General features: G+C 41.2%; 1 protein-coding gene across 3 annotated transcripts in view; it reads right to left on the bottom strand.

The window, feature by feature from the left end:
- ESPL1 (extra spindle pole bodies like 1, separase) overlaps positions 1 to 22,584 on the bottom strand; it is a 46,274-nt gene that overhangs the window by 5,488 nt on the left and 18,202 nt on the right. For all 3 annotated transcript variants that reach the window (XM_075851836.1, XM_075851837.1, XM_075851838.1), the window contains exons 6-30: positions 22,240 to 22,373; positions 19,746 to 19,939; positions 19,399 to 19,641; positions 18,355 to 18,499; positions 17,875 to 18,028; positions 16,347 to 16,486; positions 15,935 to 16,069; positions 14,804 to 14,923; positions 14,483 to 14,654; positions 13,359 to 13,487; positions 13,050 to 13,206; positions 12,300 to 12,409; positions 10,742 to 11,730; positions 10,235 to 10,607; positions 8,673 to 8,843; positions 8,094 to 8,307; positions 6,940 to 7,103; positions 6,716 to 6,843; positions 6,304 to 6,426; positions 5,346 to 5,501; positions 4,788 to 4,958; positions 4,481 to 4,585; positions 4,100 to 4,215; positions 1,281 to 1,364; positions 1,040 to 1,204 (exon numbers count right to left, since the gene is read on the bottom strand). In XM_075851836.1, the coding sequence (XP_075707951.1) occupies positions 1,040 to 1,204; positions 1,281 to 1,364; positions 4,100 to 4,215; positions 4,481 to 4,585; positions 4,788 to 4,958; positions 5,346 to 5,501; positions 6,304 to 6,426; positions 6,716 to 6,843; positions 6,940 to 7,103; positions 8,094 to 8,307; positions 8,673 to 8,843; positions 10,235 to 10,607; positions 10,742 to 11,730; positions 12,300 to 12,409; positions 13,050 to 13,206; positions 13,359 to 13,487; positions 14,483 to 14,654; positions 14,804 to 14,923; positions 15,935 to 16,069; positions 16,347 to 16,486; positions 17,875 to 18,028; positions 18,355 to 18,499; positions 19,399 to 19,641; positions 19,746 to 19,939; positions 22,240 to 22,373 (4,792 nt within the window). The remainder of the gene's footprint in view (positions 1 to 1,039; positions 1,205 to 1,280; positions 1,365 to 4,099; positions 4,216 to 4,480; positions 4,586 to 4,787; positions 4,959 to 5,345; positions 5,502 to 6,303; positions 6,427 to 6,715; positions 6,844 to 6,939; positions 7,104 to 8,093; positions 8,308 to 8,672; positions 8,844 to 10,234; positions 10,608 to 10,741; positions 11,731 to 12,299; positions 12,410 to 13,049; positions 13,207 to 13,358; positions 13,488 to 14,482; positions 14,655 to 14,803; positions 14,924 to 15,934; positions 16,070 to 16,346; positions 16,487 to 17,874; positions 18,029 to 18,354; positions 18,500 to 19,398; positions 19,642 to 19,745; positions 19,940 to 22,239; positions 22,374 to 22,584) is intronic.

Below are 22,584 nucleotides of genomic sequence, written 5' to 3'. Positions count from 1 at the left end.
TTACACTGACAGGCAATAATGCTTTGGTATACTAAGTATACCAAAGCATTATATATGCGATCGGCACATCGCATAGTGAAGTCCCCTGGTGGGACAAAAAAAAAAAAAAATGTCAGTCAGTTAAATAAAGTTGGTGAAAAAAAAAATAAAAAAATTTGTCAAAATCAAATAAAACAACTTTTTTTGCCCAAAAAGTGGTTTTATTTAGTAAAAGTGTCAAAACAAATAACACATACACATATATGGTATCCACGCGATCGTAACAACTTGAACAATAAAATGAACACATTAATTAAACCGCCGGACTAACAGCGTCCAAAAAAACCGCAAAAAACAATGGCAAAATTCTCTCTTTTCTCCCATTCCCCCCATAAAAAATTAAATAAAAGTTAATCTATAAGTCCTATGTACCCCAAAATAGTACTAATGAAAACGACACATTGGCCCGCAAAAATCAAGCCCACATACGGCCACATCGACGGAAAAATAAAAACCTTACGGCTCTTGGAACGCGGCGACGCAAATACAAGTAATTTTTTTCTAAAAGGCTTTTTATTGTGCAAACGTAGTAAAACATATAAAACCTTTACATATTTGGTATCCCCGTAATCGTGCCGACCCATAGAATAAAGTGAACATGTTATTTACGCTGCATAGTAAAGGGCGTAAATTTGTAATGTGAAAATCAATGCTGGAATATCTGCTTATTTTCAATTCTCTCCTAAAATAGAGTTAATAAAAGTTAATCGATATATTATAAGCATCTAAAAATGGTACAATTACAAAATACAACTCGTCCCGCAAAAAACAAGCCCTTATACGGCTATGTCGACGGAATAAAAAAAAAGAGTTACGAGTCTTGGAATGCGACCATGAAAAAACAAAAAATAATCCTTGGTCATCAACGTGCAAAATAGCCCGGTCATTAAGGGGTTAAGAGCATTTAAAAAAAAAAAAAAAAAAAAAAAAAAAAAAAACAGGGCGGTGTATTATAAAATTCATATAAAGCTACACATATACTACATTTATTTAAACTTACCATCCAGCCATTAAGTATTTCAAGACTATGCCAGAACCCTCCAGGTCGCCTCGAACTGCCAAGGCAGCACTGCTACATCCAAACAGCAACACTACCGCATTACAGTCTAAACGCTGCAGAGTCTGAGCATCCAAGAAGTGTGCACCTGCTCCATGCCCTACGTAACTGTAGAGAGGACACAGCGTTATAAGCTTGAATGGTCTTCTTAGTAACAGAAGATGCTACAACACTGTATACTTACATATAGAGATCCTGCTTAGTCAGAGCAGACTGAAGCGCTTCAGACTTTGGAGCAGATCGAATCACTCCTTTCCATCCAGGTTCACTGCAAAACAACGCACACCTTTAATGTACAGCTGCACTTCACAAGGTTACAAAGTGACAGTTGGGAAGCCAACAGAATTGTTAAAGGCTATGGACGGACACCTTTGCACTGAATTGGTTTTTTATTTTTCATTTGCTTCCTAAATGCAATATTAAAGCGGTTTTCCCAGTAAAAATATTTATCACCTATTCACAGGATAGGTGATAAATGTTTGTGCGATTGGGGAGCCCCAGCGATCAAGCGCAGAGAGAATGATTTTGAATGGAGCAGCGATTGTGCATGTGCCCTGCCATTCAAAATCCTCCTCACTGCACCAGTGGTGGGTCCCTCGCCAATCATACATTTATCACCTATCTTGTGGATAAGTAATAAATCTTAGTGGGTAAACCCCTTTAAGATACTAATAGTCTTAATAATGTCCTACCATTTTGCTGTAGAGTCTAACTCCTTTGCTTAGCTGGTTGTTCTGCAAATTCTGACATAAATCCGACAGCATACTGTTCCTATCAGGGCGATCATCTGCTCTCTGTGCTTTTTCAATTTCTCTCTCTGAAGCTGTGAGATAGCGATGACAGCAGCATCCTGGACTCCGACCTCACATCCAGCATGTAGGAGGTACACACGTTCACAGGAGAAAGTCTTAAAACTAGAAGCAGGTTGTAAACTACATATCTGGGGGTCTGGTCTAAAAGGTAATTAAGGAATCAAGATTGCAGCCTGAAACTTAGTGTAACTTTTTTTTTTTTTTAAACTCAAGACAACCACTAACCTATAAAAAAAAATATTTTTTTTCCATGACAAAAGCCGTCCACAGTCTTTAAAAACGTTGGCTTATTCAGACCCTAACTTTCTAGTAAAGAAAAACAATGCATACAAATCTCTAAAACCCATCATACTTTGTATACAAACCAGCAAGTTGCTCATCTGTATATTTCATTTGATTAGGATGTTCGTTCTAGTAAAACTGGCCTCATGTATAAGGTTCAGTATGGTTAGGATGACTGATAGGTTTGCTTCTCCATTTCATAGGCTAAATTCACACATTGCAGTTTCGGTACAAACCAATGTAAATTCAAACGCAAGTAAATGGGGTAACAAAAAAAAAAAATGTAAAAAACAATTCACATGCTACCGAATCCGTGCGTATTTTAAGGCATGCTGTGAAATTCAAATCTGCAGCAATCTGTATACATGGCGTATTCGTGGTGGCTTTTTCACTTTCCAATCCCTTTTCCGACACGTAAACTTTAAGCCTTATAGAAAGTCCAGAAAGAAGCGACAATAGATCCTCATTTATTTAAAATAAATTCATTACAAAAAAATTAATAAATTAAAAAACGGCACATTGTGCAAATACCACACAGCATTTACACTCATGGACGCCTTAATGCAATTTTTATTTTTTGTTTTATAGTAAAGCGGAGCCGGAGAGACACAACTCCTCCTAAAAATATTAGTACAAGATGTGCAGAGTTTGTACTTGTCACTTATACCTATGTCTACATGCACATACGTTCACATAAAATCACCAAAAATTTGATCCAGACACGGTAAAAACGTGACTCGATAGATGGCGCGACTGGGCTCAGGGCATGATTAGATGTGTAACTGCCCATCCTCTCATTCTAAAAGCGTATCTGTCACACATCTATGCTGCCCCGTTTTCATTATATAACAGACAGTGTGTATTTTGGCTTGATATTTACAGCACAGCCACTGGTGAGGAGTTAAAGCATAGTTTATACATGCACATCCCCCCCCCCCCCCACAGACAGTGGCTGATTGACATTTTCCTCCCTATGCACAGTAATGGGGAGAAAATGTCAATCAGCGGCTGGTGGGAGTATATACTTTGACTCATCGCTAGCAGTTCGCTATAGGTATAAGGCCAAAATACACAGCAGCTCAGCGATCGTACTAGCTCAGCGATCGTACTAGCTCAGTGTCTGTCACATATTTATGCTGCCCCTAGACAAGACAGCAGAAATAGGTGACAGATCCGCTTTAAGATGAGGCTGTCAGTGCCTTACATTTAGGGTGTGTTCACACCGGGTGAATATGCTGCGGATATTCCACAACGGATTTCATTGCGGAAAATCTGCAGCGTATTACAGTAGCAGCAAAGCGGATGAGATTTGAACTAATCTCATCCACAGGCTGCGGATAAAAAAAACGCAGAGAAACCGTTCATAAATTCCTGGGATGACGTTTTATCCCTTGTAACTTCTGCAGCGGTCAAATGGACTGCAACGTCATCTCAGGAGGCCAGGCTGGACGAAGAAAAGAGGCACGGGCCGCTATGACAACAACATTGGGGCAAATATTGTTATTTTTCTTCAAGCACTGCTTTACACAGCAGAGACTCCGTCCAAAAAAACTGCACCACAATTTTGTGCGGTTTATCGGGCGGATTTCCCGGCAGGCTCTAGGACTGATCCGCTGTGTACTTTTAACGCAGCTTTTCCATCCTGTGTGAACATATCCTTACAATGGTGTGTAGAAAAGGGTTAGATTATGTTGTTTTTAGGGTATTTCCCAGAGTAACCACTACTTTTATTTTTTTAAACACACTAACCTGATAAAGAGGTTTAGCATAATGGATGTTTGTACTAAACCAAACTGTACTGGATATGATTTGTTAAGAAATTTTAGATGAATCAGAAAGATTTACTTCAGGCCATAATAATAATCCGTTTATAAACAGTTTGTGGAAAATTAGTAAATGTGGAACTTACTTTTTGAACCAATCTCTGAACCGCTCCTCTGTGCCAGGTAGGTTGGAGTGAGGATTGAGAACATAAAAGGTTTTCTTCGGATCGACCCCATGAACAAGGGTGCTCTGAGGCTGGTGCTGCAGGAAGAACAAAGACTGGTAAACAGAAGCAAAGGCGCCCAAACCACAACCCCATCAAAAGACAAGGATGCCAGATTGTATTTTACAAGAGCCACAAATATGTTCTAGCAATAAAATGTAGCATGGCAGAAGGCAGACCGGGCAGGCTGAAGACATTGTGTTCTTAAAGTGCTGCCAATGTGTGTGACACCAGGATGCACTGCCAGTTTTCCACACATTAAAATCTACTCAATCTAGACTAGAAAGAGCAGCAGCAAAGTACCTTTTTTAGCAGACCATAGTTGAGCAGAAAATGTAAGGATGGAAGACGAGTCACTGATCTGGTCAGCAGGCAAGGCATACTTTCCCAAGGCAACTTCTGAAGGTGCTGTTGAGTTACGCAAAAGGTTAGGAGGATAGGATTAAAATATATATATATTTATTTAGAGCATTCCAAACATATTGTTTTACTTTAGTTACAGGCACCATTAAGAATCACAGCCTGAACACCATGAAAATTGAAATTTGTGCTCGTTTTTTGGTGTGAATGCAAGTAATAAGCATGACCTCAGCATAATGCTGCATCTCACCTTATCCAATATCAGAACTAGATGCCCTTCAGGATCTTCCGGTTTCAATTTCAGCCTATCCACAGCTTTCTGAAGAAGCTCCTCAGCCTGTTCAGTCTTTGAGGTACAGAATCCTTGGACCAAGGAACGTATGTGCTGCGGGGTTAAATGGTGGCAGCTTCCCAAAATCACCTGTAAACAAAAAGGAAGGCCATCAGTAATAAACCCATCGATTGTACTATACTCATTTTCTTAGAGAGTAACCCTACCCAAACTGAAACCGCCGTTTAAGCAATTTGACGCCCCTGATCTACCAACTCCCCACTTATATAAGTACCTTGGGTTATAAGGTTTGTAGAGAAAAAATAAATAAATCATGCTCCCTCTGTCTTATTCTACCCTAGTCAAAGCATTGTTAAAATGTTTATGAAGAATCCCATCACCATTTATATCCTATTCTTCCACACCTCCGATAAGAAAATAAAACCTGGGAGGAGGGTGCTGAAGAGACAATCTCCAAAAATATAGTTTTGGTTAAAAAGGTGTGAAACAAAAACGTATAAAATGTAAAGTATTCACCTTCAGAAGTGCGGTTTCTGTTCTCCTCCAGCCACATAGTGAGAGCCCCTTGGAGAGGTTTTTAGCTTCTTCTTCTAATGCGGACATGGAACAAGGTGGAGAAAGCAGACTCTTCAAACATCCTAGGACCTCTTCATCTAATGACTGTATTAAAGCCTACATGTGAAAGAAGCAGTACAAAAAGGTAAGAACAGAACATTTTTATATGTAAAAAAATTTAAAAAAAAGTACGTGGATCTCAAAGAGTACAAGGCATTCACCAAAAGACCATAGAGCTTGTAAAAATTGTTTTGCCTACCTTAGAAAGTGTTTGGTGGAAAGGGTGAAGTCCAACTGCATTCCGGTACATAGACTGTTTTATTACGAGGGCAATTTATTAAACCCATAGAAGCGCTTTTCACGAGTTTAAATGGAGTTGTCTGGTTTCGTCAAATTAAAGAATTTTTTTGTATAATTAGAAGATTTACAATTTTCCAATATACTTGTATTAATTCCTTACGGTTTTCCAGATCTTTGCTGGTAGTGACTCAGTCATTGCTTGATTCCAGTGGATACAATTCTGTCCATGGTCATGTGATGGACACACAGGTGACGGCTCATTACAGTATGTGTATCAGAGCTGTGTCTTTTAACGATCCCAGCACCTGTGTGTCCATCATATGACCATGGACAGAACTTCATCTACTGGAAGTAAACAATGAATGTTCCTACTGAATGACAACAAGCAGAGATCATGAAAACCGTGAGGAATTAATACAGAAACTATACTGGAAAATGGTTTAGCATTTAATTATACAAAAAAGAACATTACATTTGCTGAATTTGGACAACCCCTTTAATATGTCAAAAACATGTATTGAGTGCATAATATGAATTATGTATTCTGCAATAAAATGGGAATCTATTGGATGTTTTATTTACATTTCTTCAAAATTCAGCAGTGGGCTAAAGAGTTTACCTTCATGCGGCTGTCCAGAGTGGTGCGTCCTTCCCACCATTCCTTTTTATCCGTCAGATTGTTGACAGTTTTCTGCTCTTTCTGAATTTTATCAAACTCTTGCAGTGCTGCGCTTAGAGGCACCTGGTGAAAACACAGTAGCAGTATATTAATACATGGCAGGTAAATAAAGGTTCTTTTCTATCAATTAACAGACGGAGTGGATTCCCCCTTTTTGTATGACCCTTACACACTAGTCACAGCAGAATCTCAGATCACTCATTCCACGCACATCCTACTTATTGGTTTTCAGCCTTTACTAAATCTGGGAAATGAACATTATACCAGCCATTGTCACGGTTATTATTTAGCACAATGGTTACAAAAAAAATCTCACACACACTATGAAAACATTCGGAGCGGTGAGCGTTACCTTCAGATGGGCTGTGGGTATTTGTACTGTAACAGGAGCATTTCCCCGTTCAAGCCTACAAAGTAGTAGTGTATCTCCAGGATCCGTTGTCTGGGAGTCAGCTAAGGTCAGTATGCACACGGCTGTGTCTGCGAAATACCAGCGCTGGTCAATGGTTCCATTACAGATGTCAGAACACAAATCAGACCTCGTAAAAAAAAAAACAAAAAAAAAAAACCACTTACTTGCTGGGATTTGTTGGATCTGCTCCTTGAATGAATGTGCTTGTAGGGACTGTTTTGGGAACTGGAAGAGAGCCTCAAGCTGTGAGAGATATTGAACCCTGGGATCCTTATCATCCAGAGATAAGCACTGTAACTTGTCACATAAACCCTCCTTCTTTAGTTTCCTAAAAAATAGAAAAAATATATTTGAATAAAAACACGCCTAAACCTACTGGTGTTAAATGGGTGTGTATGAGATTAGAAAAACATTGCAGTTTTCTTTCAGAAACAATGCCACTCTTGTCCATGGGCTGTGGGCGGTATTGCAGCTTAGTCCCATTACCTTAAAGGGGTTTTACCATCTAGTACATTTATGGCATATCCACAGGCTAAATGTCCAATAGATGCAGGTCCCACCTCTGGGACTCCCATCTATCTCTAGAACAGGGTTCTCGGGGCCTTGCTCAACGTAGAAAGACGAGCTACGCGGTTTCCAGAACTGCCATTCACTGAGTTACGGAAATGGCATAGCTCTGCGAGCTCGCATGTTTCCGTAACTCCCAACCATCTCATCAGGAAGTAGCGGAACGGGGTTCAGTGGGACCCGTTCTAAAGATAGGTGCGGATCTCAGAGGTGGGACCTGCATCTATCGGACATTTATTTCATATCCTGTGGATATGTCATTAGTGTCCAACTTATCAAAACCCCTTTAAATAACACTAAGATATGCCATCAGAATGAAGTTTTTCTTTTTAGTTTAGCCCTGAAGCCCCTTCTCCGTTTTTCCACTCACAGTGCAGTACCCTACAGCTAGTGTCTAGGAGTGCCGCTGTGCAGGTTGAAACCTTGAAGGGGACACGATAAACAACTGCTGCAGCCCCTTTTTTCTCAGAGGGTCCTGGCAGTCAGATCCCCACGATCAGAAAGCGATGGCATATCCTAGCGATAGGCCGATACTTTCTGCAGTGGGAAAACCCCTTTAAATACTACTTAAACCACTGTATTAAAGGACAACTAAACACGGTCACAGATATATTAATGTGTTATATGGTCTATAGAACTAAAAAGGATCAATTGTGATCCATGGAAGTATTGTTGACAAATCCTCCCTCGGCAGAGTAGAGTCTATCCAAGACAAAGGTGCACTGAATCTGTTAACTAATGCATAGGTTACCTTAGCTTGCGATGAATGTCACTGAGTAACTGATGTCTCAAAGTGATGGAAATGGATTCACTAACTAGAAGTCCTGTCATATATGGATCTTGTCCTCCAGAGCACAGAGCAAGAAGTCGGCATAGTTTGGAGTATAAGGTACAAGGAGGGAAATGTGCTACAGATTCCAAAGCTTCACGGAGAAGATTAGAGACAGAGTCCAAATCAGAGATACCTGAGCAGACAAGAAGAAGAAAACAATCAAAGTACGCAATTCACAAAAAAAAAAAAAAAAAAGTGTCTATTGTCTCATGTTTACATGAGCATTGCCCTTCCATTGAGGTGTTTGGTCGGAGGTTTCCGTCAGGTAACCAGTCAACAGAAAGGCAAATGGAAACCTTAGATTCAGTTTGCATCACGATTGATCTCAATGGTGACGGAAACTTTGCCAATGGCTTCCGTTTGTCACCGTTGTGAACGGGTTCTGTTATTTTGACGGAATCAATAGCGCAGTCAACTGTTCCTTGTATAATAAAATAGTATTCAGCCGGGAATCAGGTTATTCACTCGGAGCTTCCATTTCACGTGAGTTTTACTTACTGAATGTATCAGGAAGAGAAGAAGAAAACCCAGAAAAGCTGAAGATATTTGTATCAGTTTTCTGCTGTCTTTTTCCTCCAGTCCAGCTCTGCGGATCAGCACCAATATCTCTTCTGAGAATTTCACACTCTGCCACCTTCTCCTTTTTGGAGGATTTTTGTCCCTTGTAACCTAGTGTATAAAAAGTTTTTTTGCCATATTTAATCATATTGCAAATCTTAAAGAACTTTAATGTAGGGATGCACGGTGCATCGAAACTTCGATACTGTGCATCCCTAAACGGTTCGATACCGCTATTTCCTGTATTTCGATACTTCGCTGCGCAGCCGCACAGCTCAGTATAATAATACATGAATGTAGGAGAGCGGGGCTGCTGCTGTGTAATTCAGCCACAGCCCCGCTCCGGAGTCCTGACATGTGCGCGGGGTCAGGATGATGCGATGCGGCCGGCGCTGCACTAATGAGCGGCGGCACTGAAGACAGAACATGGCGGGCGCTCTACAAAACACCCCCATGTTCTGTCCCCAGTGCCTGAACCGCCGCTCATTAGTGCAGCGCCGGCCGCATCACCTCATGCTGACTGCGCGCACACTTAATGTCAGGAGAAGGGCAATGACTATTACACAGCCGCAGCCCCGCTCTATAACGGCGGAGATCAGAGAAACCGCTCATCTCCGCCGCTATTCCCCTGAATGCTGCGATCACAGCTGACTGCAGCATTCAGGAGAAAATGAGAAGGGGGATGCCCCTGGATCGCGTCACAGGTAATTCCTGTGACGCGATCGAGGGCCATACCATATATGGGCAGACAGCCCAGGGTCTATTGACGGACCCCAGGGCTGTCTTACCATATTTCTGGTTGATAGGACATACCCAAGTATGTCCTAACAACTGCCTGTGTGCTATACATACACAGGCTAATGTACTGGCTGGCACATGGCTCATATATGTCAGTACATTAAAGTTTAAAAATAAAGTAAAAACAAAGTAATGTTACATTTAAAAAAAATACACATTCACCTTTTTTACAATAAACATTAAAATAAGTCTCAATACATAAAATATACACATTCAGTAATGGCGCGCATAACAATTTTTCTGCATCATTTATGATGTGTACGCTGTAAAAAAAATGAAATAAACACGGCTTGCATTCACTTATTAATGTGAGGCACGATGAATTTAACCTCCATGTTCCTCACATTAATAGTAATTAACCCCGTCATATACCTCACACATTAACCCATTATGACTGAGAAACATGATGGGATTAATTACTATTAATGTGAGGCGCGTTCAAAATTCATCACACGCTGCGCCTCACATCAGAAAACGGAAGAAGTTGTTGTTTTTTATCACTATTGGCAAAGTATCGAAATTGGTATCGAAATCGCAATACTAAACGAAGTATCGGTATCGAAGTCCAAATTCTGGTATCGTGACATCCCTACTTTAATGTATGGTGTACGCAGAGAAGGTAAGGCATTCCTGAAGTCAAGCAGACCTCTTATCGCTCTTCATTTATGGCAGTCAGAACATTTAGGGAATAGTCAACTATTTACCTCTTGATGGTTGCTCCTCTGTATCAGAAGCTCGCAGTTCCTCAATACTTAAATCTAACAATTCCGGCTCTTCCTCTATTGATCGTAAAGCTTCCACAGGAGCCACATCTATTTTCTCTTGTGGACGGTGCCTTTGGATACTAGGCGAGCTGCTCTCTTTTGGGGCCTTTTTTGTGCTTCCTCTTTTCCTGGCCCGGCTCTTTGTGGCCAAATCATCCTCAGATGACTCTGAAATAGCGGGCACTACACAGCGCTTAGTGCTTGCTCTGCCTCGGGTAGCAGGCTTTGCACGCTCCATTGACTTTTTACTTTTCCAAGTTGGGTCATTATCAATGTCATCTGGCATTTCCAAATCACTGTCACTGAAATCGACCTGGTTAAAAAGATACTCAATTCAGAAGGGGCTTGAATCCCTTAATACCCCATACAGAGACAGTATGGCTACAAGTAATCTTGACACCAACTATAAAATACGCGACGGTAAAGTAGTTTGATGTATACACTCACCTTGATCACTGCTCTAGTCTTGCGTCTTCTTGGAGCTTTTGGTTCTAATTCTGGCTGGGGAAACTCTTCATTATAGACGGTGACAGAACTCTTTTTGGTAAGGGTTGATATAACAGACTTGGATTGTGAGGTCAGACGCTCTTTTCGCAAAGGTGTTTGAGCTGTGGCAAGCACTGATGAAATGGAAGAATCAGATTCCTCCTGAGAAAGTATATCACCAAGATCTGCGGAAATTCGGTGAAATCTCTTTTTATTAGTAAGTGCATTGGAAGGAGTAATGTTGCTCTTAAGACCCGTGACTTTTTTTCCTTCCTGCTGTGGCTTCCAGCCCCATACTTGCATGAAGAGATCTGCAATGCATCCACCGTGCTTAGTCGTCAGCTTGTAAATAGAGTCCAATGCTTTCGCTAGTAAAAGACTGGCCATCCAGTGCTTGGGGAAAGTAGTTGGACGGGAAGAAATAAAGCGTAAACCATCTTCTAACATCCCCTCGGGAAGATTAGGCGAAGGACTCAGAGTTACTATATCCTGGTATACCCGAGCAGTGAGCTTATCAGCAATGCCCAGTTCTCCATCTTTTCTACAGAGGAGTCCATTCAAAATTTTAGAGAATCGGACGGTTATTGACTTACAACGCTTCAGAGCTGATCGTAACAAGGCTCGGCTCAGGGGGTCATTCTCTGCTTGAGCAACCTGCCACCTTGTGCAGAGAAGAGAGAGAACAAGGTCAGAGCATAAGGGGCACAGACACTCCATTGTATGCGACACAAACTGAAGAGGGGTCTTTACAGACGAAGGTGCAATCGTAGGTGATTCTGGAGGTTTCATTAATTCTCGGGTTTTCACAAACTTAAACTGAACCCCTTTAAGAAAGTCATCTGTTGGGCTGGGGCTAGGGGTAAACTCGGGAGTCTTCCCTTTTTTGTTTGACTGCTTCCCTTTAGAAAGTTTTATCTTTACTTCTTTATGTTGAGATTTTTCTGAGAAATCTAATGAAAGAGACAGGATTGAAATTTTTTGTTACATTGCAAATGTAAAACATCGCCTGCTTAGGACCTGCTCAGAGTTTTTTTTTTATGTGGAAACCACGTCAGAATTAGCACCAAAAATAGTCTGAAATCCCCCCTTATTGATTTCAATGGGAGATATAGGTATTATTTCCCCCCCCGGGCAGCTTTTGCCTGCTCGCGGGAAAAAGCGGCATGTCCTTTCTTACTGCGGTTTCCGCCTCTGACCTCCCATTGAACGCTCGTTTCCAAGTGTTTATTGCGGCTTTTTTTGCCCACAGTCCTTGCATTAGCTTCAATGGAAAAACGTGGAAAAAAAGCGCAAGCATTTAAAAATTGGCTTTAAAATTCCTGAAGGAATTTTGAGGCAGATTATTTCTGCATGCAAAAAAATTGTGTGAACAGGGCCATAAAACAGAGCTGATTACTTTGTGGAGGTCTACAAACGTGGTCTGAGGATTCAAATCTTTACAGACTCCAGTGACATGGTAACAGGGAGTGAAAGGTGCATATGAAAAACACCGGTTTACTTCCGTAACGGTTAAACTTACCTGTACAAGACTCCATGAGAAAAACCACATATTGCAAATCGTCCTCACATAGTTGAGCTTCAGCACGTATAGTCTCTAGTTCTGCCTTCCTTACCAAGAAGTCTGCACAGCTAAAGAGGGAAAAAAAAAAATAAAAGATATCCATACATTTCAAATCATCATCAGGGTAGAAATGTAAATAAAGATAAATAAATGATAGATAAAAGAAATCGAAATCTCGCTTGAAAAAAGAGCAATGTCCCAATAAATGGGAATAAATCTAAAGACTGAAGCAGAAATAATGTCTTTCACCATTCACATGGTCTCTTGCGCAGAAGTGAAAAGGAAGTCACAAGAGGCAGCTGCTAAATTAGGGATTCTAAACGGGATGAGCCTCTAAATGATATCCATTTTGATGAAAGTGGAGCTATAGTTGCTTAGAACAAAATCTCATTCCCACCCAAAGTTTAGAAATGACGGCTGAAGCCGAACCAGCACAGGAGCTCTGCAGGCGATGCTTTGGCATAGAACAGCTGCCTTACCAACCGACCAGCCCCGACATCAGTTTTAAACTTCAAGTGCGAGAGCTAGTGTTCTAAGTAACTGGAGAAACAGATGAAATTCAGATCACTGTATACATTATATGAAGACAATGCATTCACAGTGCAGAATATACTATAGAAAATTATTGGTGCAAAAACACAGCAGAAAAGCATTTTGGTGACAGAAACTTGTGGTTGTAAAAAGGTTACACTGGGGTTGGCTACTTACTGCCGCATGCTGTGAAGACTTTTGGCTAATCTTAATCCCTCCAAGCAAAATGATTTGGCCTCTGAAACACTGCCAAGACGGCTCAGGGTGCTGATGAGATCCTGGGAGCAACTCAGCAGATCAGCAAGTACCTGCCACTTCTGGAGGAGGTTCTCTCCTAAAACAATTCCCACCAAAAAAAATAAATCCAAAAAATATATAAAAAAAACAAAAAAAAGGTATACTAAAGGTTTCATTTAGTGAATTAAAACTTTAATTACATATCCACCCTACCTAACAGCCACTCAAAGAAAACAACATTTCTCATACCATTGTCCACAAATCGTGAATCAGATGTGACCTTCAGAGTGGACAGTACATCATTTCCAAGTAAAAGAAGAACAATACTCCTAAGCAACTTGTGAGCTTCTGTTAAAGCAGTTTCTGGATTATGCCATCCTGGGAATACAAAATCAGAAAATAAAGACAAAAAAAAAAAAAAAGGGCAAACTCATACAAATTAGTAATCACATGAACCCTTTCACTGCCAAGGTCAATAGGATTTTTGGACACCACACCATAGATAGAGACACTTGCCACTAAGAGACCGACACTAGGTAGAAAAAGTGTTGGCTTCAGCCATGCAGGTCAAACTCTTCCCACAGACACTGGATAAATCTGTTTGTACAGAAGTAGTAAGACGATAAGCAAACAAAATAAATCCACAGTCCCGGGAGAAAAAAAAAAAAAAAACTCAAAAAACCACCAAACAGCTAAAACAGGTCCCAAGCCTGGTATAAACCAAAAGAGAGGGCGGGTGCTGTATCCCCCAATGTATTCAGCGAGAAAAATATTATTTTACGGTAAATACAAAAATTCTATTTCCTCATTACGACCATTGAGGGACACAGAATAACCTAAAACAATCCCAGACAGTAGCAAAAAAATAACATGCATGCAACCCACTAAACAGAACATGCATGCAACCCAGACTGGCATCAAAATTAATTTGCTCACGGTAGTAGCCTTGCAGACCTGAGCAACTGAAGCTTGGTGTCTGACCGCCCAGAAGGCACGAACTACCCTTGTAGAATGGGTAGTGACCAGAATGGCAGGAACGTTACCCTTGGACCAATACGCTTAGCGAAGGAAGAAAAAAATAAAATAACAGACGACCTGAGTATAAGGAGATGTATGCCTCCTACTGACACTAGATTAAAAGTGATTTAGCCAGCGTCTGTGGGTAGTGTATGGCCAGCTTGGGGGGAGCCAAGAGTTTTCCGAACTAGAATCAACCTCCTAGCGGCAAGGGCCTATACCCATGGTGCGGTGTCCCCCCAATAACATTAGAGAAATATGTAATACATCATGACAAAGGAATTCCGCAACTAGAATATACTAAAGCTTAAATCTTGGAATCATTAACCTGCAAATCATGAATTGGGACACATTACCATGGGAAGAGAGCTGCTTGTAGAGATCCAGCAGCAGAACTGAAGGTGGAAGCCTAAGAAACATTGATAGCTCCTGCAAAATTTGAACTTTTAGGAGGTACCAGGCTTTGGAAGACTTATGAAGCGATGGATGTTGGAGAAGATTCACAAGAAGTTGTACTCCTTTCTCAACCTACAATGATGCAAAAAAAGTCATAGTGAATTGTGCTCAAGGGCATTTATAATAGTTTAAGTATAAATTTGTTTTTCTTATTCTGCAAAAATATTAAATGGTGCCATATACCATGCAAATCCAGTGTAGCACTAATGATAATGATGTACCTGGTCTGTCACCCGGCAAAGATGACTGCGCAGTAGCTGACAGCAACAGTCGGTCAACACATAGATTTCAGAAGAAGAATCAGCACGCAGCAGAGCGGCTTCTGCCTCCTGGAGAGTGACCTGAGAAAGTAGGAACAAAAGATTAAGATACAAGAGTTTAGAGAGCCACATATACCGGACTGGGTTAACGGACAACAGGTGAAATAAACATGGTCCCTAGACGGTAATCAGCAAAGACACCAGAAAGGAATTCTCTTTACGGACACCAGAATAGGTTATCACCATAAAACTTTACCACATATTCAAACACATTCCCTCTCCTCATATACAATAGATGACGGACTACGGATGTTAAAAATAAATAAAGAATCTCATATTTTATTTTAGTTTAATTAACTAGATGCAATTCTGTTGGAGAAATAATGTGTTTGTTCTTTTTTTTCTTTAAATGTTGTAACTATTTAATTTCCAAATTGGAGAGACACATTTCCTCCATGTATGGACAGTGCAGCAGGGTGTGTGCACTCTATGGCGGCCTAAATGAATGGGAGCCTATTGACAGATAAATGTCAGATTACTTGGTAGTGAGGAAGTACAGCTCCCTACCCCAGAGGCCAAGGAGTGACAGGACCAGGGAGATGCATACAGGGTCTTATGTATATAGAGTTAAGGTCCTATTAACACCGGCCGATGCAGCAAGCGCCGATAGACACTGTTGATTGGCGCTCGTGTGCCCGTCACATGGACATATGGATGGTACTCTGATCGCTCTTCCCCATACATTACTATCATGTCGGCAGCACGTCTCCGTTTACACAGGGAGATGTGCTGCCGACAACGATAATATTTCACTTTTTTTAAAACTATACAGCCAGCAGATGATCGAGCGTTTGCCCTTTCATCTGCTGATCGCTGCCCTGTTTACACAGGGCAATTATCGGCAACGAGCGTTCTATGAACGAGGTCTGCCCGATAATTGCCCAGTGTAAAACCCCCTTTTCTATCCTGCCTTATCAGGCCAGTCTTCATACAGCCTTTTGCAACACGTTAAAGATGCAAAAGATTGATAGATGTAAACATGCATACCACTTAAAATCATCTTTTAGAGCCAAGATGGAGGAGGAGACTCACCTTCGCATACTTCGGACTCTCCAGATAAAACAGAAGTTTGGTTACATGACACAGAGCTCCGGCCACCCGGATGTTATCAGCCCGAGAGCTGCATAGATGTTTTACAAGCAGAAAACTCTGTATGGCCTGCAGGGGCTGAGGAAAACAAAAATTCATAGAACTATCAATGTACTATATACAGCTGGAGAGGATGTCCGTCATTTCCCATCTACCCACTTTCAATTTACATTCGTAACTTTCCAAGACCAAAAATTATATTTTAAGTATCTCATTCTTATTTTGCTGTGGGCTGTATATGAGATCATACTACAGTACATGAGGCTTTTAACAAAAGTTTTTTCAAAGCCATCGCTGAAAAGGTTACGCCTATTAGGGGTAAACACAGCAACATAGCGACAAATTTGGGGTTCACCTTTAACATGAGTCGAAACAGGGAGCCTAGTAGATGCAATGAGAACACCGTCTGTTCAACACTATTGAGGGATGGAACTTCAGAGCCTGAAAAAAGATCTTTCCATAAGTCCAGTGCTTTATCCAAGCCTTTCATGGGTCCTAGATTTAAAAAAAAAAAATCCCAAAAATAAAAGTAGAAAAAAAAAAAAAAGGGCTATAGTTCAACATTTTATATATAGAAGATTTACAGATGTGTATTATTTAACCCCTTACTAATTTACTTTATTTTTTTCTTCATTTTCCACTCCCTGCCTTCCATTACCCATAACGATTTTATTGATGGAGAGGTGTGAGTACTTGTTTTTTGTGGGTGGAGTTGGTTTCTATTGGCACCATTTGAAAGTACTATATAATGTACTGAAAACAAAATTTTTGTGGACTGGAATTGCAAAAAACGAATGATTCCTCCATGTTCTTTTGGGTTTAGTATTTAAGTCTTTCACCGTGTGGTGAAAACGACAAATTTACTTTATTCTGCTGGCCAATACGATAACAACGATATTCAATTTATATAGGTTTCATTTTACTCCTACAAAGAAGAAAAAAATAAATTTCTTCCATATTCTGGAAGCCCGAACTTTATTTTTTTTCATCTATTGAGATTGAGCAGTGTGAGGGCTTATTTAATTGCGGCACGAGCTGTGGCTTTTATTGGTACTTATGACTTTTTGGATCATTATTTATTTGAAAAAAATTTCACCGCTAAGTTGCCAAAAAAAACAGCAATTCTGGTTTTATATATTTTTTTTCTTTTACGGTGTTCATCGTGCACATTAAATAATGCTACTAGTCCTTCTCAATGAATTAGAATATCAAAAAGTTAATTTATTTCAGTAATTCAATTCTTATACAGATTCATTTTTCTCTTTTAGTGTTGATGATTATGGCTAAGAGTTAATGAAAACCCCAAATTTAGTGTCTCAGAAAATTAGAATATTATGCAAGTCCAATTTCAAAAATGATTTTTAATACCGAAATGTTGGCCTACTGAAATGTACAGTATATGCGCTCAATACTTGGTCCGGGCTCCTTTTGCATGAATTACTGCACTATTAACGTATTGCAGTATATTGTCATTTTTACCGGCTTCTGTCAAGCCACAGGCAACGCTTAACCGAAGCAGAGTGAAGGCAGTCCTTGGGGCCTTCATTACACCCCTTGGCTGCCATGACAACCATTGGCACCCCACGATCACGTTATGGGGGCGCCGATGAGCTATCAGAGTGGGCCGCCCGCCTCTCTAGAACGCCTCAGATGCTGCAGTTGCGATTCATCGCCGCATTTGAGGGGTTAAACGGCCAGGAACAGCGTGATCGCTGTTCCTGACCTTTAGTGCCGGGTGTCAGCTGTAATACACAGCTGACACCCGCAGCGTATGAAGCGCACTCAGAGCGTGTGTGCGCTCCATGCTTCTCTCCCTGCACTATGACGTGCACTAACGTCATGATGCGTGAAGGGGTTAATAAAACCAAAAGTAGTTCTTTTACCTGCTTCCCCAGCCAGTGTGAAACAAATGCCATCCCTGGCAGACTGGTCATCGTGAAGTTTGTCTTCATAGTTGAGGTCATTAGGTTCATATTCTATACCACTAGACTGGCGCTGGGTGTCCAACTTTTCTTTCCTTTGTTGCTCCTCCAAACCCTAGAAAACGAGCAGCATTAACAAAATTTAATTGAAGGAAACAAGGATAAAAGAAGAGACCATTACACTACAATTGTACGAATAAATTTAATTTTCTTATTTTGTAAAGAAGAAGTCACTGATGTAATGGTTCCCCCACAGTAAAGGATTCTGGTCATCTGGATGAAATATATCGAGTTGCAGAGAGAAGTCATTTCAAGCAGACTGAAGGACCATTCATCTCACTTGAGTTGGAATCATGGGGAGACGTAGGTGGACCCAGAGCCTGCAGACGTGTGACCAGTTGGTAGTGAACATGGAGCTAGATCATGAAAAGCCTCACTTACCTCCCGCAGGTTGGCTTCAAGAGTGCAGATATATTGCCACAGCAACGCCTGGGCTTTTAAATCCAGCAAACGGTCATGGTTTTCTGAAACTTGCGAAGCAGAATCAAGAAGCCTGAGGCAATCCTGCACAGCATCTAAAGCAGTACTGGAGGGAGAGAGAGAGAGAGAGAAAACACTGACATTATCTGTAGCTCACAAAAAGAATTGCGCGGTCTCCAACATACGTTTAACACAGAGGTGGCAGAACAGCATGTTAGGGCTGTTGCCTTGCAGCCCTAGGGCCATGGAGCGAGTATGACCCCTATTTGGTCAATCACTAGAGATGCCTACAGCAAAGAAATTTATTTGACCTTGGCAATGTTACATAGCTGTACACATGGCTAAAGTGGAGATAAAACTTTAGGGTATGTTCACACGGCCTATTTTCAGACGTAATTCCCACGAGCCTTTATTTTACGCGTCGCTGTCAAAATACGGCACGTAAAATGAAGGCTCGTCAAAAGAAGAAATGCAGGACACTTCTTGGGACGTTTTTGGAGGAGTTTTTCATTGACTCCATTGAAAAACAGCTCCAAAAACGGCCGGCGAAAACGCAGTGAAAAACACGAGTTGTTAAAAAACATCTGAAAATCAGGAGCCTGAAAACAGTTCCGTATTTTTAGACGTTTTTGCTCACTGCGTGTGAACATACCGTAACACGCAAGTAAGCAGCAGTGTGAATATTACCACTAAGGGTATGTTCACACGCTAAGCAAAAAAAAGGTCTGAAAATATGGAGCTGTTTTTCCAGAGTCAATGAAAAATGGCTCCAAAAAGTACCAAGAAGTGACATGCACTTTTTTCGCGGGCGTCTTTTTACGTGTCGCTTTTGGAAAACGAGGCGTAAAAAGACGCCCCATCGGAACAGAACGCCGTATTTGCCATTGAAATCAATGGGCAGATGTTTGTAGGCGTTCTGCTTCCGATTTTTCAGGACGTTTACAGCCCGAAAAACACTACGTGCGCACATACCCTTAACGTCTTGTGATATTACTTGAACTTTACCATTCAGTGTGTCCAGAGAAGTCATGGTAACAGAGAACTTGAGCAAGCTCGAGTAGGAAGACTGGACGATGATGGGCGAGGGGGCCGTCTTCAGCACATAGTTTAAGGAGGTCACAGATTGTATTGTAACGCTCCTGTCCGGTGTCCCCATGGACAGATTTATATCCTTTCAACTCTTCTGATAGGAGACAAACCATCAATTCAGGATCCATGGAATTATCATAGAGTTGATCCATCAGAGTACTGCGTATAATGAAGTTAAAAATAAATGAATAACTGGTTTATGAAGAGCATCAATTTGTGTAATATATATATATATATGTTTATTTTATTTTTTTCTCACTCACTGCAGGCGCAGATCTTCATCTCCATTCCTTGCACCATCAATTTTAAGTCTGACCCATTGAGCAACCGGCTCAGCCATTTGCTCAGAGACTTGAGAGCGCAAAGCCCGTAACCAAAGAGTCACAGCCGCCAGACCCAGAGCAGTGTGGCCAGACCTCCTGCAACTCTCCACATGCAGCTTAAAAACACGGTGCACCTGAGAAAACACAATTATAGATACAAAAAGGGTTTATTTTAATGAGACATTAATGCCCATCTGTAGGGAAAGCGGAAGCCACCACCAATTTTATATATTGCCTGTATTAGATTCCAAGAGGAGAATTCCACCTTATATTTTGTAACAGAGGAATATTTAATATATTCCTAAGAGGAGCTTTCTGTACCCAATATGCACGATGATGCTTTGTGGACTGGGCATCAAGCGCATGATGTTCTGAAGCACTCAATAGGATTTAAAAGGTTACCCAACAAGTCGACAGTGCATAAGGGGTGGCAAGGCAAAGTCTCAACTTACTGCTCCAATTTGATAGTGTATCGTTTCAAGAATTTAAAGTGGCTCAGTCAAATCTCCTATGTTACCCTCTCTCTGGCCAGCATAGGATGGAGGGGGAGATGCTGAGTGGAGGGTTAGATCATTTTTAATGTTTTGATTTAGTATTTTTATGTAGGAGGTCGGGATCACATACAAGCAGTTTTGATGAGGTTTTTCGGGTGTTTTTTTGAGCCAATGCCAGCAGTGGATCCAAAAGGAAGGTAAGATATAAAGACAAGACTAAGGCCCCATGCACACGACCGTGTTTTTGCGTCCGCAATTCCCCCGCAAATCCACGGGAGAATTGCGGACCCATTCATTTCTATGTGGCCATACACACTATCTGTGTTTTCACGGGTCTCCGCATGTCCGCAAATCCGTGCCGCAGAAACTCAGGACATGTCTTATTACGGGCCGCAAATTCGATGCGGACATGCCAATAGAAGTCAATGGGCCCGTGGAAATTGCGGATACACCTCCGTGTGTCATCCGCAGTTTTGCGGATTTGCGGAAGTGTTGCTAGGCGACGACCGGGAATGAGTTCTGTCGTCATCCTGTTTTACCTAGGCTTTTTTTTTTTCATCCGCATTTTGCGGATTACATACGGATGAACTGCGGATTACATACGGATGAACTGCAGAGGACATTTCACGGAACACGGTCCTGGAATTTGCGGACCAGAAAAACACTACGGTCGTGTGCATGAGGCCTTAGAAATCTTCTTTTGTGTCCACTGTGTTTCGCTCAAAAACAAAAGAAAGCCAAATACTGCACAAAAATGGCATGTGTGATCCTGGGCAACAATTCTGGTACGAGTCAAAGAAAGTCGCGCTTACCCTGCCCACACAGGAATGGACAACTCTTTCTGTATACAGGAAAGGGCCGGTACACATCAGCGTTCGCTCTCCATTCAGGGGTTCCAGTCAACGGAAAGGAAAATGGAAACCTTAGCTTCCGTTTGCATCACCATTGATATCAATGGTGACGGAAACATTGCTAATGTTTTCCGTTTGTCACCATTCCGGCAGGTTTCCCTTTTTGTGACTGAATAGCACAGTCGACAGAAAACAAACTAAAAACACCTCTACCTCCCATTTGACAACTGAGGGAGACTTGGGTGTATTTCGGCACCGATTTCGAAGCGGTTTCCACGTCAAAAGACACAGGTGCGAGTATACCCTCATGTTTTTTGTTTTTTTTTACAAGATACATAGACACTTCTGCATAGATAAACTCCATAATGAAACCCCTCCTAGGGGACGTCCACACAAAGCGCAAACACTGCAGAATTTCAGTCCAGAAATTTCAAACATTTTCACAAGAGAAATGGATATGCTGCAGATTTAGAACCAGCACTGCAGGTCAATTTCCGCAACGGACGGCAGTTCTGCAACGTTTACACTACGTGTGGACGTAACCTTAGGATTAAAAAAAAAATAAGGCAAGAATTGTTAACTTTCCTAATTCTCCTGTGGACTGTGTATCTGGGACAAACTTTATATTGTGGTACTGACAACTATGTACATTTAGTGAGAAGTTTGGACAGAACCCTGATGATTTTACACACTTTGCTCACCACTTAATTGAAAATAGCAGATGTCAATTGCGGCTTTCCAAAACTCGTGAGTTCTATACACTCACAAGATCTAATTAAAATGCACATTTAAAAAAGGGACCATGCACATACTGCAATCTAAACATTAAAATTCTAAAATGCTGAAAAATTGTTGGTACACAGAATAATAATTGATCTCAGACGTAGCGAAGAGTAACCCTTCATATTTCCTACTCCTAGGACAATACTCATTACAGAGCGATCAATACGAGGAGCGGTGTCCTGAGAGCAGTATACAGGGCTGCAGAGGTGAATAAGTAATAGGGGTAAGGAGTAGGAATACATAAGGAGCGCCTGTTTCGTACTAGTAAACCACCCCTTTAAACCCTTGTATATAAGCAGAGATTACCATTTCCACAGCCAGCTCCGGTTCACCTCCAGGCGCTGCTGCAAATCTCTCACAAAGCGGAGACACCAGCGCGGATGCTTCTTTATATATTCTCTGGCTATAGAACCAATAAGCCATGTTATGCACACTGGAAGCTGTAGAAAAACAGAGATATGAACATTGCTTTACCAACAAGAAAAATCAGAAGTTGGTGAACTAGGGATGCTAGAGCAAAAACTTTGGATACATGCAAGTGTCCGATCACAAGTAGAGTTTTTGTTTTTTTCTGCTTTCCTTTTCCAAATATCTTTACGCTTTCCTTTTTCAACCCGGGCCTGCACATGCGTTGTGACTAAAACATTGCTC

This window comes from Rhinoderma darwinii, chromosome 2 (genome assembly GCF_050947455.1).
Source record: "Rhinoderma darwinii isolate aRhiDar2 chromosome 2, aRhiDar2.hap1, whole genome shotgun sequence".
Classification (NCBI taxonomy): domain Eukaryota; kingdom Metazoa; phylum Chordata; class Amphibia; order Anura; family Rhinodermatidae; genus Rhinoderma; species Rhinoderma darwinii.
Note: the sequence above shows the minus strand (reverse complement) of the source record. Positions and strands in the feature narration are given on the sequence as shown.